Raw genomic sequence first — 15,596 nt, forward strand, 5'->3', positions numbered from 1 at the left:
CGTCGTGTAAGACGTATGTGATTTATTATTTGAAGAAATTAAGCATAAGAGTTATTCGATATTATACTAGCGGTGATGCTTCTATTGCATAATAGAAACGATTCATGCAGCTAGATTACATCCACAGTTGATGGTTCACGTTCTCTTCGTGTTCACCATACAATGTGCTAGATCTATTATCGTTCTTCCGAGATGAGAGTCGAAAGAATGTTCGATCCGACACACACGCTCATACAAATCCTTCGTTCTATACCTTTCCTCTTGATGATTTACGAGAATTATATTCTCTATTATATTCTATTGTATTATATTCTACGAAATCTAATATAACTTTGTTATAACTATTATTTAAAAATAAGACGGAATCTATAGATTTATAGCTCTATTTATCTATGAATCTGTGGACATATATATGTTACATATATATACATGCATGTACACGGAAAAGATGGCGCCGATTTATATTATAGTCCGCTCCATTGTGCAATATATACTCACGTTGTGTCTAATTAAAACATATTTTTCTAAAGATAATATAATTCCGTAAAATACGATAACGTGATTCAAATCTACTGATGCGATCTTCTATGGTAATTTTTATCATGTAAATAAATAAGTTAATAACAAATATATTACGTGATTAATCTTTGATGCTGAAATATCGGTTCTTCTGATAATCATTATTATGAACAAACATTATGTAAGGAAGTTTAAAAACAAATATGAGTAAATGTTCGCGATATTGTATGTAAAGAAGAGATACATTCGTGGGATATGGGATGCTGCAACTCTTCGAGAATCAATATACGGCTCACATAACTGTTAACAGTTTAATATTTAAGTGATCAATTTTTTAATCGTTCTCTCGAAATATTACATAAGTACTTTGATTTGGACTTAATTTTAAAATTGCTCCCCGCTTCAAGAAAATCGGAGGGGGAGAACAATATTGGCTTAAATTTAGAAGCCTCTAGGAGTTATGAAATTCGAAATCAACATGATTAAAAAATTGATCGGGTAGTTGTTGAGATAAACTGTTAACAGTAATGTAAGCCATTCTGTAGATGTAAAAGTTAGAACAAATAGACAAGAAAAATTTTCGTAACAACAAAATATCCATTTGGTTTACATGAAAAAATATCGTTGAAAAAGCATGAGCAAAATATAATATTTTATGTAATACTAACCATACCACAGATGGTTTCTTCTAAATTACATTTCCGCATAGTGAAGAACATTATTGTAATCCGTGCGCGAATGCTGAGGAGACGAATGCGAAAAACATGTAATGTAGAAGATGCCTTTCCTCGTTGGACTGCCGAATGTGCCGTATTTTTTTTTTTTTTAATTTTTATTTGCTAACGTCTTTTCTTTAATCGCACATTTTCACACAGAAATATTTCGCGTCTAATTAAAAACGGTATTATCATAAGAATGGTGCATACACCCCACACACTCTCTCTCTCTTTCGTATTTTCGCTGTTCCCGATCCGACAACGCGAAGACGTCTCGAAGCAAGCAACGTCTCAGAGAGTGTTGCAGCATCTCGCAAGTGCCAATCTTCTTTATATATACCGCGAACATTCACTTACATTTTTGTTGGTTTCTCGCGCCGCGCACCTTAACAGCGAGATTGCAGCGATGCACAATCGGGCATTACATTAGGAAGCTCGTATGGGAACATCAGTCGTTGTCGATTGTAGTCAGTCCTTGTATCGGATGAATGATCGAATTGATAATCATCGTAATCATGTCGATACCTCGTTCGCGTTGTTATTACAATTTTAAACACCCCCAAAATATTCAAATCAAAATATTCGTACGAGATTAAACATAACTGTTTTTTTTTTCATTTAATAGAAATAAAAGAAATTGATGTATCTTCAACCGCTTAAAAAAAAAAAAAAATGTATATATATTGTATATATAATCTCTACGAAACTTCTAAATACATATGAATATTATGTTAAATGATATTTACAAATATCATTGTGTATATAAATGAAATTATTGTCTACAGGAGATCTTTCCAAATAATTGCAAATTAAATATCTTTTATAAATCTACTCTCTACTTTACTCTATTAATATATATTTTTATTTATAATGTAAATTGCGAAGGAAATTAAACAATTTTTCTTTGTTCTAAAAGAAAATTTCTATCTTTTTTTGTATCTCTGTGATTGTATTTGAAAATATTATTCTAAATTAATTACCCTTTTAGTTGTTCAATAATGATGCGTTACTTTCACTTTGTACATGACGAAAATAATAGTTTAGCAATATCTTATAATAGAAGCGGAATCTGCAGTTGGCTATTAGAAATAATAAAAAGCTGTTGCAATGTGTGTTGATATTATTTACAATAGTTAATAATAGTGTCGAATAATTGTTCCAATGGTATAATAAAAAGCTTATATATTAAGATTGATACATCAATCATTTAATAAATAATTAATTTGTACTTTAAAATGCTCTCTTTCTCTCTCTTGTATAATTTAATATTTCGCGTATATATTTGTAATAGTATGCAAAATATTTCAGCATCAAATTATCAATAACATATGGTATTTGGCCTTGATGGCATAAACATTAGCGCGCTATTGTTAACGTGTTATGGCTTACGATTTTGTTATCATTCATACGGCAAACAGTAAAAGTGATGCGAGACGCTCCGCCAAATTCCTTTTCTAAACGCAATCGCGACAAGTATCGGAATAATTTGATTAATAATTAATTATCTTTTACATACTTTAAATAATACTTAATTATATCGCAATGATAAATCTCGAAGCGAGTATTTCGCGTAAAATATTTCGGCAGCAAATTATCAATAACATAGTATTCGGCCTTGGCGGTGTAAACATTAGCGCGTTATTGTTTATGTATTACAAGGCTTACAGCCTTGTTATTGTATCATTTATACGTCGAACAGTGAGCAGTAAAGTAGTGATGCGAGACGCTCCGCCGAATTCCTTTTCTAAACGCGTTCGCGACTAGTATCGCATCATAATTTATTATAATTATTACAATTAACGATTAATTAACTTTTTTGATAAATGATACGAAACTGTATCTCGACGATAAATCTATATCGAAGCGCGATGATTCATTATTGCAAATAAAGATTGAAGCGACTGAGATAATAATTATAATATCATTTTGTTACAATTTTTCGATTATTGGTTTTTATAGACAATAATTATTTATTATCCGAAAAATACATTAATCAGTTTGATCACATATTTTCATTTGCTACTGTATATTCTCGTAATGATATTCGGTAAATGTAGATTAAATTATTATCTTGTAAAAAGAGAATGAGATAAAAATGTGTTTCTCCAAAAGCACGACTTTAAATAAATAATATTTATAAACATTTTCACATAACTGCTCTCTTTGTGATTTCTTTACCAATTTTTATGCAAAAAATTATAACATCATAAAATTTAAAAGACAGAAGTGCTGCATGTCAAAATTTTGATATTTTATTAAAATAGGTTTAAATATTAAATACAAAAGATATATTTTAAATTTTTATGATAACATCATAAAATTTAAAAGACAGAAGTGCTGCATGTCAAAATTTTGATATTTTATTAAAATAGGTTTAAATATTAAAAATATTAAATTCTGACAATGGTCCGGGCAGCGAGAGCCCGTGGCTATTTTCTGCCCGTACTAGGAAAACGTAATTGGTCTCCGGCCTTAAATCTGTCACCTGTTGATGAATAAAGCAGGGAACCCGACTCGTTAGCTCGATAATAAAAAAAAAAAAATGAAAAAATGTATTTAAACAATAAAAGGCAAATAATATAAAAAATAAAATGAAAACTATATTATACACAAATATATGTACGTTTCAGTACATTATTTACTGCTTGTTTATTGGTTACCAAATATTCATTTTTTATATTACGATACTTATCTTTGAAGAGACTAATTTATTCCCTTTTCAGGTTGCTCTCAAAGCGCTATATTGCCCGGCAACAAAGTTCAACGTATACGAGAGATGTCTGTTTGATATAGAATATTAAAGTATCTCTAGAAGTAGATGACCGCTTCTTTGTAGGATTAGGTGCCTCTCGGTCCTCTTATTAAATTGTAGTTCCAGCATACGTGGAACTTTGATATTAAATTTTTAAACACGATACAACGTGAACGCAATTTAGGTTTATAGATCCGTTCTTCAACCCACCGCACGTGGTGTTGCAAACTGTTTTCGTCAGCAGTCCACGCTCTAAACACACTTTCGAAGCGATACACGCGAAGCAAGGAGGGAAACTGAAAATATCTACTTGAAAAGATCGTTGAGACTCTGGAGTGTAAGCACTATAAGGAAAGGAGGTCAAGCGTCGCCGATTCTCGATAAAATACTCACGGTATAGATGTCGTCGAGGACACCCGTGGCTGCCACCACCCAGCCGGTGTTCAGGTTGCTGCTATAGTACTCGATATTGTAGCCGACGATCTTGCTCTGGCCCTCGTGGCCCGGGCTCCACGTCAGGGTGACCGAGTTACTGGTGGCGTTAACTATTCGCGGCTTGCTCGGATTCTGCGGCAGCGCCGACATGTCGGGCGTACGGTGAAAGCTGGCGCCGGAACTCACTGTCAGGTAGGCCGACCACGAGGTGTTGCCGGACCGTCCTGTTTTACCGGCCATAATAATTATATATTTGCTTAATATAAGGGTTTTGCGGTGTGTACGTGCAAACTAGGATACCTCTCCACTCGGAAATGCATGAAGGAATATAAGTGAACGTTTGAAAATGTATTTGAAAGCCTAGTGAGAAACATTTCGGTGTGCAAAATGTTGCATAGTAAAATCTTTTTTATAAAGCTTCTAAACTCACTTCTCGAAGTTCACTAATACTTTTTGATAAAATGCCGAGTGCGGAGTTCACTTGTTAGGCACGTGCAGGTTGCAGGTTTTTTATATTAAGTAAATGTTGACGGCAGAAGCCGATAACAAAACTGTAATTTTTTAATTTTTTTTCACTTTTCATATGAAATCATAAACCCCGCACTCCGTTATTATGTATACTTTAATTATGGAAAAGGATTTGTTGATATCTATAATCAACAAAAATATTTTGCAATCCTACTAATATTCGCATTCTGTCGGTATCCGGCATCCTCTTAAGAGGATCCAAAAGCTCGTCTGTTTTACCGACCATAATAATTAATATTTGCTTAATATAAAAGTTTTGCAGTTTGTATGCGCAAAATAGAATAACTTCGTCTTCGGAATTGCATGAAAGAATATAGGTGAACGTTTAAAAATGTATTTAGAAGCCTAGTAAAAAACATTTCGGTGAAAAAATATTGTTATGACCTGACGCAAGAAGCCGGTAAAAAAACTGTAATTTTTTAGCTTTTCTTCGTTTTTAACATAAACTCGTGAAGTCTCATCTTTGTTTCGATGTGCACTTAAATCGTGGAAAAGGATTTATTATTCTATTCAACTAAAAAAAAGATTTCAATGTGCAAAATAATAATTTTTGGTCGGTAAAACAGACGAGCTTTTGGATCCCCTTAATAACATCTCGTCGGTGTCTGTGGTAATCGCAGTTTTATCTGTGTACATACATAACCTGTGGTGTAACCATGTCACTGGCACGATGACGTTTCATATACAGGATGTCCTAAAATTATTAATTAAACTTTTATCATGAGCATCAATTGTGTATAGTATAGAACAAATTGAAAATAGAGAATAACTATTATTTTTTAATAAATGACGAAAAAATTCTAATTTTTTTCAATCCGGCAATGCAAATAAACGGCATGATCTTTTCTAATTTATTTCAAATATGTCATACAAAATAAATATTTAATTATAATATACAGTAGCATATTTGCCAAGCTATTTAGTTGTTTAGAAATTTGGGAATTTATCAATCCCTAAGTTCATTAATATTCCACTAAATAATGACAATTGACAAGATTTAAAGCGCAAGTGACTTTGTATTTTTTTAAAAACATGTAACACATGATTAATGAAATGTGTTCGTTAATTTCAGAACATCCTGTAGAGCGATAAATACAAGAAACCGGCGTCGCATGAAGAGATTGTGAATTCAAGGGCGTGTACATATCGTAAAATAGTGTTTTTGTTTCTTGCCTTCGCTATGTCACTCCGTTCTTAGCTTCCATCGAGATTCACATTTCCTCTTTGCCTTTTACATAAAAATCATCGTGGGAAAATGGGCCAACGTGTGTCAAGGACGGACTTTGAGTGGGTTTATACGGAAGAGCCGCATGCCTCGAGACGCAAAATAATTCTAGGTATGAGAGAACGATATGGAAAAAGAAAGTAGTTACATATATTAATATGTTATCAATTTAGCGATTATTTCTAGCAAGATTTAAAAACATTGAAGATTACTCAGTATATGTAAGGTGAAATATTTTTCTACATATATATACTTAATTATATATATATACTACGTACTATATATACTACATATATATATAGTTAAATTGCATATAAAATGACTGTATATTAAATAAAGTCAAAGGAAACATACTGCACAAACCGTATCATTTATTATAAGAATTACTTTCTATTTCTTCTAATTACTTATTTTTATAATGAAATAATGTTTTAAATATATATCAATATAATACTGTAAGAGTGATAAAACATTAATTGAATATACATTAATTGAGCTTATCAATGTGTCCTTAATCTACTGTTACATAATGGATGGCGAAATGTATAAAAACGCAAAACGTATAATATTAAATTTAGGATATATTTGGATATCAAAATTAATTAATCTAGTAAATTGTGTGCAATTAAAAAGTTGTTTGCTTAATATAATACATAATATATAATATTATCTATTATTGAAACTATTTATTAATATTTAAAGCTTATTTTGGTATGAGGGGGATACAAAGATTTGATATTAAAAAATTTATTGAAATATGTAACATAAATTAGACACAAACTTGATTAATTGAAAATATATACATTATCTATGAAATAAATACATTAAATAGATTTAAGAAATTCTGTAAATAAATAATTTTATAAATGTGTTATATATTATATGAATATTACAACATTTAAAAGATATTTTATTAATTTTTTTAGATTATATATTTTTAAGTTATTTTATTCAATTAATTTTGAAATGTTTGTTACAAAAATAATGTTTTTTTTTTTATTTTAGAGAAATACCCACAGATTAAAAAATTGTTTGGATCTGATCCAAACTTTAAATGGATTGTAACTGGAATGGTATTAATACAGTTTTTGTCATTTTTCATTGTCAAAGATTTAAGTTATCCAAAACTTTTGCTATTAGCATATTGCTTTGGTGGTGTAATAAATCATTCTCTTATGCTTGGTATGTATATCTCAATTATTAACACAGTAAAGCTGTATTTTATTGTCATGCATATTATGTACTAATATATAATTTCTAATATATTATGCATTGTTTTACAGCGATACATGAAATTTCTCATAATCTTGCCTTTGGACATGCCAGACCTATGGCTAATCGACTGTTTGGCTTTTTTGCAAATTTGCCAATAGGGTTACCGATATCTATTAGTTTTAAAAAATATCATCTTGAGCACCATCGTGTAAGTATTATAAAAATTTATTTTACATAGCAATATGTGTTATATATATTCTCAATCACACATATATATTAATGAAGTATATTTTTGATGTTTAGTATCAGGGAGATGAGAAATTAGATACAGATTTGCCAACGTTATTAGAGGCAAAGTTGTTCAGTACAACCCTTGGGAAGTTCTGTTGGGTATTGTTGCAACCATTTTTCTATGCATTCCGACCTCTTGTAACATATCCAAAGATACCAACTTCTTTGGAATACATCAATTTAGTTATACAATTGACATTTGATGGTTGTGTATGGTACTTTTTTGGTAAGTTTCAGAATTTGCGTATAAATTGAGATAGTAATTTATAAATTATAATTAAAAAGCAAAACATGTGTAATTTTAGGTGGTAAAGTATTGGTTTATTTGCTTATTGGCTCAGTCATGGCAATGGGATTGCATCCTGTGGCAGGACATTTTATATCAGAACATTATATGTATAAAAAAGGTTTTGAGACATATAGTTATTATGGGCCCTTGAATTTCATCACTTTCAATGTCGGATATCACAATGAGCATCATGACTTTCCTGCAGTGCCTGGTTCGAGATTGCCAGAAGTATGCCAAATATTACAATTTTAATATAGTTATTATAATAACAATAATATGTATAGCATATTGTTTCATTTTATTTTAACTATTTTACATAGGTAAAACGTATAGCTGCAGAATTTTACGACAATTTGCCACAGCATAATTCATGGATTTCTGTTTTGTACGATTTCGTGATGGATCCTGAAATTGGGCCATATGCAAGAATGAAAAGAAGGCATCGTGGTTTAGATCAATAGATCTATTAATTTCTCAAATTTTCTATAGGAATGTATTATATATAATCATAAGATTTATATTTACATTATTAATTCTATTACTATGAAAAATTGCATATTTGTGGGGGAATATAATTTAGATACATACTTTATCATTTGAAACAAAACACAAATGACACATGTTGGAAATTACGATGGCATATTTGCCTATGTTATAGATGCAGAAGAGATTAAGTGATATTAATCTATGGTAAATATCTTCTCAATATTCTTATCTTATCAAGTTGTTCATATCTCGTAAGTTTTTGTTTTCTAGAATCTAGTCATGATATCAGCATTTTTTGATTAATTTGGAAAAAATATTTTTTTTCTTAGCACAATGAAGAAAATAAAAAAAGAACATGATTTATTTTCAATTTTTTCTCTATAATTGGCTATCACATTTCTTTCTTCTAATATTCTTATCTTATTAATTGTGATTATTGACATTTTCGACAAAAGCGAGTTTAAATTCGAAAATGATTAATGCTGTGTCTATAGCTCTGCGTCTACAATTTAATATATATATATCCAATTGAGTTTGTATAAAATCAAAATTGAATTGAATTTCTTTCAGAGCAATTTAACCTGTGTCAAAAATGCTATATATTTTACAAAATAGCAAATTTATAATACGAAAGTATACTCTGTATACTTTTATCTCTAATAATTTTTTCATCGATGTAACATTGCCATTAAATACTCAGGTTTTATTCAGAAAAGTGCATATGATAGCATATGTTGTATATTATGAACTTGTATATATATTATTTTAATGAAATGCAAATTGATACAAACTATTTGTCAATAATCATGTTTTCCGAGAAATTTTAGTAAATAGTGAAATTAGATATATATAAAATTGAATTATATCACAAATAATTTTCTGTTCAATTATGATATATATTTAATTATATTAAAAGTTTATATATTCGTTTCCTATATAATAAATTATATGAAGTAAAGAGTTTATATATATATATAAAAAAACAACTTTTTATCGTGTATGTTTTTTTATGTAATGTATTCACAAGATGAGTTTAGGAATATTTATAGAATGCTTAAACCTGATGGAAGCATACATGTGTCAATGGTTACAGCTCATAATGTATTCAAACTGTTTGAATATATGACAGAATATAAATATTTTGCCTTATAGATTTATTATTATTTTAAATATTATATCGTAAGTTTTTCACTGCAAATTGTTTTTTAATTGTTATTTTTATATTACATAGAACATAAAAAAACATTGCATCCTGAGAAAGAATTAAGAGAATTACTTATTCATATTGAATTTAGAATTTACCATTGCAGTACTACAAATTCATGGTATTATGCAATTATCTTCCACATAAGTACTCTTATTCTTAAACATATGTATATTAATCATGAATTAAGTTTATACAGAAAAAAATCGAATTCTTTTTTACTCTAGCATATTATATTGAATATTAATAAATATTACTGTATTAATTCATTTTGAAACTGTTGTCGTTTCCATGTCAAATCAGACATAAGAGTTTCTTCAACAAATGTTACTTGATTTGAACCATTAATCAATAATATAGAATGTGTCCTTGTACCATATTCATTTCCAGAAACAAAGATTGAACTAAGTTCTTCATATGTTGTTGGATAGTTCTTTTGTAATTCAAGATCTGGTAAACATCTGTAATGAAAATTCAGAATATGAGTATTTTAAATAAGTTTGGTATCACACAAATGTATTCATGTATATATTATTCTAATGTGCATATATATGTGTAGCATACTTTGTCCGTGATTTTAGGAAATTAATAAGTTCTTCAATAAGAGTATTTTGTTTTGATACATTTGCATTCTGTACAATACATTTAAATTCTTCTTTTCCTACTTCAACTTTTTTATAAGAATGTTCTATTCCACTGTTCCCAATACCTATAATATCATTATCACACATTTTGGGTCCAGTAGACCTTGCATCGCTGTTTAAACAATACGTATTTGCATTGCTGGAAAAATATTGTATATGGCTTAAATAATGACGACTTGTAATCTATGCATAAGATTTTATATTGTAAAATGTTACGTTGTATTATTGCTAAAGTTAAATAGAAATAAATAAATATTTAGATGTATAATGCCACATATTAATTATTTACTTACTTTAAATCTAGTAAAATCAAACAATAAGAATTGTATGGTTGTCCGTTCATATTTTCTTTGTGTAACTGGTTCAAGTATGTTTCTATAGAATCGCTGGAAGTAATAAAATTCCTTATCAAAGAACCACGACTCTTCTTTGATGAATTATTTTTATTTTCTTCATTAACCAAATTTAAAATAACAGCAGCTTTCCCTTTCATTGACAAAGCTAACCAAGTTCCACCTTCCTTACCAGGTTCCATGTCAATACCTAGCATATTTTATAAGTTTTTTTAAATTAAAAATGTCACAAAAATATTATTTCTTTTTTTTTCATTAAATATGATTTTATCTCTTTGTATTCTAAACTATATAATATTTAAAGAACATTTATAATGTTATTTTTTCAAATAATTCATTAATATTTTTATCATACCTCCTAAACATTCAGGATGTTTTTTCCAATAATGAGCAGATAATGCAGGACGCTTATATGTTTCATCTCGATTCGTTGCAACTATATATATATAAACAACTTTTTATCGTGTATGTTTTTTTATGTAATGTATTCAATTGTATATTTTATATGTTTGTATATACAGGATTTTTTTCGTTTCTAAAATTTTCATTCTAATTGAAGACTTGTCTATGTATTTTATATATCTATGGTCTTGACTAAGTTAAAGCCCAATTGAGGTAAAGATTTCTTTATCCTGATTGGTCAATCAAACGCTTTCAGAACTTACAGCGTCAAGACGAACACACAGGCTGCGTTCCGATATTTACTGCCAGTACTAAAAATCTATAGTATATGTGACTAAACTATACGTTTTCCAGTACTAGCAGTTTATCGAAACCATAGACATAATAGATCTAGACCGAGCGTTTGCCTTTATTTAAGGAGTGGAGGTAAAGATGCACGTAGAAAAGGACATACTCTGTTTCGTGCCCCTTGCGTTCTCTCTCGCTCGCACCTAGCATGACGAAAGAGAGCGCTATGCTCTATGCGAGCGAGAGAGAACGCAAGTATTTTATATATCTATGGTCTTGACTAAATTAAAGCCCAATTGAGGTAAATATTTCTTTATCCTGATTGGTCAATCAAACGCTTTCAGAACTTACATAGCGCTCTCTTTCGTCATGCTACGTGCGAGCGAGAGAGAACGCAAGGGGCACGAAACAGAGTATGTCCTTTTCTACGTGCACCTCGGCTCCCACTCCTTAAATAAAGGCAAACGCTCGGTCTAGATATACTATGGCCGGTATTCATAGTCCGTTCTTATATTCAAGATCGTCTTAAGTACGATCTTAAGATACTATGCGGCCATTTCATTGGTTGAATGGGATCTTAAGACGACCCAAGACCACACTTAAGACGATCTTGAATGTAAGAATAGACTATAAATACCGGCCATAGTATATCTAGACCGAGCGTTTGCCTTTATTTAAGGAGTGCGGGTAAAGATACACGTAGGCCGGTATTCATAGTCCGTTCTTATATCCAAGATCGTCTTAAGTGTTCCAATAATGAGCAGATAATGCAGGACGCTTATATGTTTCATCTCGATTCGTTGCAACTATCAATCGATAAGATTTAATAGCAGCATTGGGATTGCGATACATAAACAAGATGCACATGACAATTATTTTTGTAGTTAACCGATTTTTGAAGTTGGCACACAATATAACTTTTTAGACGCAATTGGGGTAAAAACATTCAAAGAGCCTTTTATAGTCAAGATTATATGTATTTTGTGCTTTTTTATTTTGTAATGCTGATAACATTATCAGATACCTTGTTCATAAATCAAGATAATGTTATAATTGTTGCATATATATTGTTATGTTCCATTGTCATCAAAATTCTTTATTTATTTATTGCATAACCAATAGCGCGGATCGTGGAAGCTATGCAACCATAGATTATATATTATACTAGACCGCTAATCTAATATGGTGAAATGTGATGCAAGTGCAGCCATTTATATGTGGGCAGAATATGTCATACTGGGGTGCCGCAGAATTCGACTTGTCGTTTTTCTTGATATAAGAGCCTATCAAATGGATTTGCATAATCGCAACACATGCATAAGGAAATTGATTAGTCTATTTCTTTATGCATTTGTTTATGGACCAATTAATTTCTTTATGCATGTGAACGTACAATATAAAGATAAAACAGTGAAAAATATCAGGTGTATATTTTACTATTCTCTTATAATATTTTTATATAAAAATAAAAAATTACGCGTTATTTATGTTATATATATTTCTTTTTTTTACTAAACCTATATATTTTATCCATATAAAAAATGGCTGCTCTTGTATTACCTTCCGCATCGAAGTTAATGATCTAGTATAACATAAAATCATTGAAGTGCAAAATTTTGCACACCGATATGTTTTTTACTAGGCTTCTAAATACATTTTTAAACGTTTACCTATATTCTTTCATGCAATTCCGAAGACGAAGTTATTCTATTTTGCGCATACAAACTGCAAAACTTTTATATTAAGCAAATATTAATTATTATGGTCGGTAAAACAGACGAGCTTTTGGATCCCCTTAATAACATCTCGTCGGTGTCTGTGGTAATCGCAGTTTTATCTGTGTACATACATAACCTGTGGTGTAACCATGTCACTGGCACGATGACGTTTCATATACAGGATGTCCTAAAATTATTAATTAAACTTTTATCATGAGCATCAATTGTGTATAGTATAGAACAAATTGAAAATAGAGAATAACTATTATTTTTTAATAAATGACGAAAAAATTCTAATTTTTTTCAATCCGGCAATGCAAATAAACGGCATGATCTTTTCTAATTTATTTCAAATATGTCATACAAAATAAATATTTAATTATAATATACAGTAGCATATTTGCCAAGCTATTTAGTTGTTTAGAAATTTGGGAATTTATCAATCCCTAAGTTCATTAATATTCCACTAAATAATGACAATTGACAAGATTTAAAGCGCAAGTGACTTTGTATTTTTTTAAAAACATGTAACACATGATTAATGAAATGTGTTCGTTAATTTCAGAACATCCTGTAGAGCGATAAATACAAGAAACCGGCGTCGCATGAAGAGATTGTGAATTCAAGGGCGTGTACATATCGTAAAATAGTGTTTTTGTTTCTTGCCTTCGCTATGTCACTCCGTTCTTAGCTTCCATCGAGATTCACATTTCCTCTTTGCCTTTTACATAAAAATCATCGTGGGAAAATGGGCCAACGTGTGTCAAGGACGGACTTTGAGTGGGTTTATACGGAAGAGCCGCATGCCTCGAGACGCAAAATAATTCTAGGTATGAGAGAACGATATGGAAAAAGAAAGTAGTTACATATATTAATATGTTATCAATTTAGCGATTATTTCTAGCAAGATTTAAAAACATTGAAGATTACTCAGTATATGTAAGGTGAAATATTTTTCTACATATATATACTTAATTATATATATATACTACGTACTATATATACTACATATATATATAGTTAAATTGCATATAAAATGACTGTATATTAAATAAAGTCAAAGGAAACATACTGCACAAACCGTATCATTTATTATAAGAATTACTTTCTATTTCTTCTAATTACTTATTTTTATAATGAAATAATGTTTTAAATATATATCAATATAATACTGTAAGAGTGATAAAACATTAATTGAATATACATTAATTGAGCTTATCAATGTGTCCTTAATCTACTGTTACATAATGGATGGCGAAATGTATAAAAACGCAAAACGTATAATATTAAATTTAGGATATATTTGGATATCAAAATTAATTAATCTAGTAAATTGTGTGCAATTAAAAAGTTGTTTGCTTAATATAATACATAATATATAATATTATCTATTATTGAAACTATTTATTAATATTTAAAGCTTATTTTGGTATGAGGGGGATACAAAGATTTGATATTAAAAAATTTATTGAAATATGTAACATAAATTAGACACAAACTTGATTAATTGAAAATATATACATTATCTATGAAATAAATACATTAAATAGATTTAAGAAATTCTGTAAATAAATAATTTTATAAATGTGTTATATATTATATGAATATTACAACATTTAAAAGATATTTTATTAATTTTTTTAGATTATATATTTTTAAGTTATTTTATTCAATTAATTTTGAAATGTTTGTTACAAAAATAATGTTTTTTTTTTTATTTTAGAGAAATACCCACAGATTAAAAAATTGTTTGGATCTGATCCAAACTTTAAATGGATTGTAACTGGAATGGTATTAATACAGTTTTTGTCATTTTTCATTGTCAAAGATTTAAGTTATCCAAAACTTTTGCTATTAGCATATTGCTTTGGTGGTGTAATAAATCATTCTCTTATGCTTGGTATGTATATCTCAATTATTAACACAGTAAAGCTGTATTTTATTGTCATGCATATTATGTACTAATATATAATTTCTAATATATTATGCATTGTTTTACAGCGATACATGAAATTTCTCATAATCTTGCCTTTGGACATGCCAGACCTATGGCTAATCGACTGTTTGGCTTTTTTGCAAATTTGCCAATAGGGTTACCGATATCTATTAGTTTTAAAAAATATCATCTTGAGCACCATCGTGTAAGTATTATAAAAATTTATTTTACATAGCAATATGTGTTATATATATTCTCAATCACACATATATATTAATGAAGTATATTTTTGATGTTTAGTATCAGGGAGATGAGAAATTAGATACAGATTTGCCAACGTTATTAGAGGCAAAGTTGTTCAGTACAACCCTTGGGAAGTTCTGTTGGGTATTGTTGCAACCATTTTTCTATGCATTCCGACCTCTTGTAACATATCCAAAGATACCAACTTCTTTGGAATACATCAATTTAGTTATACAATTGACATTTGATGGTTGTGTATGGTACTTTTTTGGTAAGTTTCAGAATTTGCGTATAAATTGAGATAGTAATTTATAAATTATTATTAAAAAGCAAAACATGTCGTGCACCTCGG

At 29.4% G+C, this 15,596-nt stretch overlaps 5 protein-coding genes across 5 annotated transcripts in view; 2 read left to right on the top strand and 3 right to left on the bottom strand.

The window, feature by feature from the left end:
* LOC115236580 overlaps positions 1 to 2,071 on the bottom strand; it is a 4,961-nt gene extending 2,890 nt beyond the window's left edge. The window contains exon 1 of the mRNA XM_029809112.1: positions 1,188 to 2,071. Within this exon, the coding sequence (XP_029664972.1) occupies positions 1,188 to 1,238 (51 nt within the window). The 5' untranslated portion in view covers positions 1,239 to 2,071. The remainder of the gene's footprint in view (positions 1 to 1,187) is intronic.
* A 1,538-nt stretch (positions 2,072 to 3,609) lies between these two features.
* LOC115236556 (roundabout homolog 2-like) lies at positions 3,610 to 4,631 on the bottom strand. The gene is made up of 2 exons (XM_029809081.1): positions 4,381 to 4,631; positions 3,610 to 3,720 (listed from the first exon to the last, which is right to left on the bottom strand). The coding sequence occupies exons 1-2, from the start codon at positions 4,570 to 4,572 to the stop codon at positions 3,610 to 3,612; spliced, it is 303 nt and encodes a 100-aa protein (XP_029664941.1). The 5' UTR covers positions 4,573 to 4,631.
* A 1,380-nt stretch (positions 4,632 to 6,011) lies between these two features.
* On the top strand, positions 6,012 to 9,253 carry LOC115236578 (sphingolipid delta(4)-desaturase DES1). Its single transcript, XM_029809110.1, has 6 exons — positions 6,012 to 6,287; positions 7,181 to 7,357; positions 7,459 to 7,598; positions 7,694 to 7,907; positions 7,987 to 8,198; positions 8,291 to 9,253. The coding sequence occupies exons 1-6, from the start codon at positions 6,206 to 6,208 to the stop codon at positions 8,429 to 8,431; spliced, it is 966 nt and encodes a 321-aa protein (XP_029664970.1). The 5' UTR covers positions 6,012 to 6,205; the 3' UTR covers positions 8,432 to 9,253.
* Positions 9,254 to 9,484: 231 nt separating this feature from the next.
* On the bottom strand, positions 9,485 to 12,531 carry LOC115236581 (transport and Golgi organization protein 2). The gene is made up of 5 exons (XM_029809114.1): positions 12,132 to 12,531; positions 11,013 to 11,071; positions 10,598 to 10,847; positions 10,225 to 10,443; positions 9,485 to 10,121 (listed from the first exon to the last, which is right to left on the bottom strand). Exons 1-5 carry the CDS (start codon positions 12,212 to 12,214, stop codon positions 9,914 to 9,916), a joined length of 819 nt encoding a protein of 272 aa, XP_029664974.1. The 5' UTR covers positions 12,215 to 12,531; the 3' UTR covers positions 9,485 to 9,913.
* Positions 12,532 to 13,615: 1,084 nt separating this feature from the next.
* Positions 13,616 to 15,549, top strand: LOC115236582 (sphingolipid delta(4)-desaturase DES1-like). The gene is made up of 4 exons (XM_029809115.1): positions 13,616 to 13,895; positions 14,789 to 14,965; positions 15,067 to 15,206; positions 15,302 to 15,549. Exons 1-4 carry the CDS (start codon positions 13,814 to 13,816, stop codon positions 15,542 to 15,544), a joined length of 642 nt encoding a protein of 213 aa, XP_029664975.1. The 5' UTR covers positions 13,616 to 13,813; the 3' UTR covers positions 15,545 to 15,549.
* The last annotated feature ends 47 nt before the right edge of the window (positions 15,550 to 15,596 follow it).

This window comes from Formica exsecta, unplaced genomic scaffold, assembly GCF_003651465.1.
Source record: "Formica exsecta isolate Colony F162 unplaced genomic scaffold, ASM365146v1 scaffold258, whole genome shotgun sequence".
NCBI classification, from domain to species: Eukaryota; Metazoa; Arthropoda; class Insecta; order Hymenoptera; family Formicidae; genus Formica; species Formica exsecta.

What these genes read in the sequence shown, in the direction of transcription:
- LOC115236556 (XM_029809081.1), bottom strand. Translation starts at nt 4,572, where the DNA reads ATGTCGGCGCTGCCGCAGAATCCGAGCAAGCCGCGAATAGTTAACGCC. An exon ending in TCCTCGACGACATCTATACC is followed by an intron (nt 3,721 to 4,380) that starts GTGAGTATTTTA and finishes ATTCATCAACAG; the next exon opens with GTGACAGATTTAAGGCCGGA.
- LOC115236578 (XM_029809110.1), top strand. Translation starts at nt 6,206, where the DNA reads ATGGGCCAACGTGTGTCAAGGACGGACTTTGAGTGGGTTTATACGGAA. An exon ending in TTGTGTATGGTACTTTTTTG is followed by an intron (nt 7,908 to 7,986) that starts GTAAGTTTCAGA and finishes GTGTAATTTTAG; the next exon opens with GTGGTAAAGTATTGGTTTAT. An exon ending in CTGGTTCGAGATTGCCAGAA is followed by an intron (nt 8,199 to 8,290) that starts GTATGCCAAATA and finishes TATTTTACATAG; the next exon opens with GTAAAACGTATAGCTGCAGA.
- LOC115236581 (XM_029809114.1), bottom strand. Translation starts at nt 12,214, where the DNA reads ATGTGCATCTTGTTTATGTATCGCAATCCCAATGCTGCTATTAAATCT. An exon ending in ACATCCTGAATGTTTAGGAG is followed by an intron (nt 10,848 to 11,012) that starts GTATGATAAAAA and finishes AAAATATGCTAG; the next exon opens with GTATTGACATGGAACCTGGT. An exon ending in TTGATTTTACTAGATTTAAA is followed by an intron (nt 10,444 to 10,597) that starts GTAAGTAAATAA and finishes ATATTTTTCCAG; the next exon opens with CAATGCAAATACGTATTGTT.
- LOC115236582 (XM_029809115.1), top strand. Translation starts at nt 13,814, where the DNA reads ATGGGCCAACGTGTGTCAAGGACGGACTTTGAGTGGGTTTATACGGAA. An exon ending in GAGACGCAAAATAATTCTAG is followed by an intron (nt 13,896 to 14,788) that starts GTATGAGAGAAC and finishes TTTTTATTTTAG; the next exon opens with AGAAATACCCACAGATTAAA. An exon ending in AAATCATTCTCTTATGCTTG is followed by an intron (nt 14,966 to 15,066) that starts GTATGTATATCT and finishes ATTGTTTTACAG; the next exon opens with CGATACATGAAATTTCTCAT.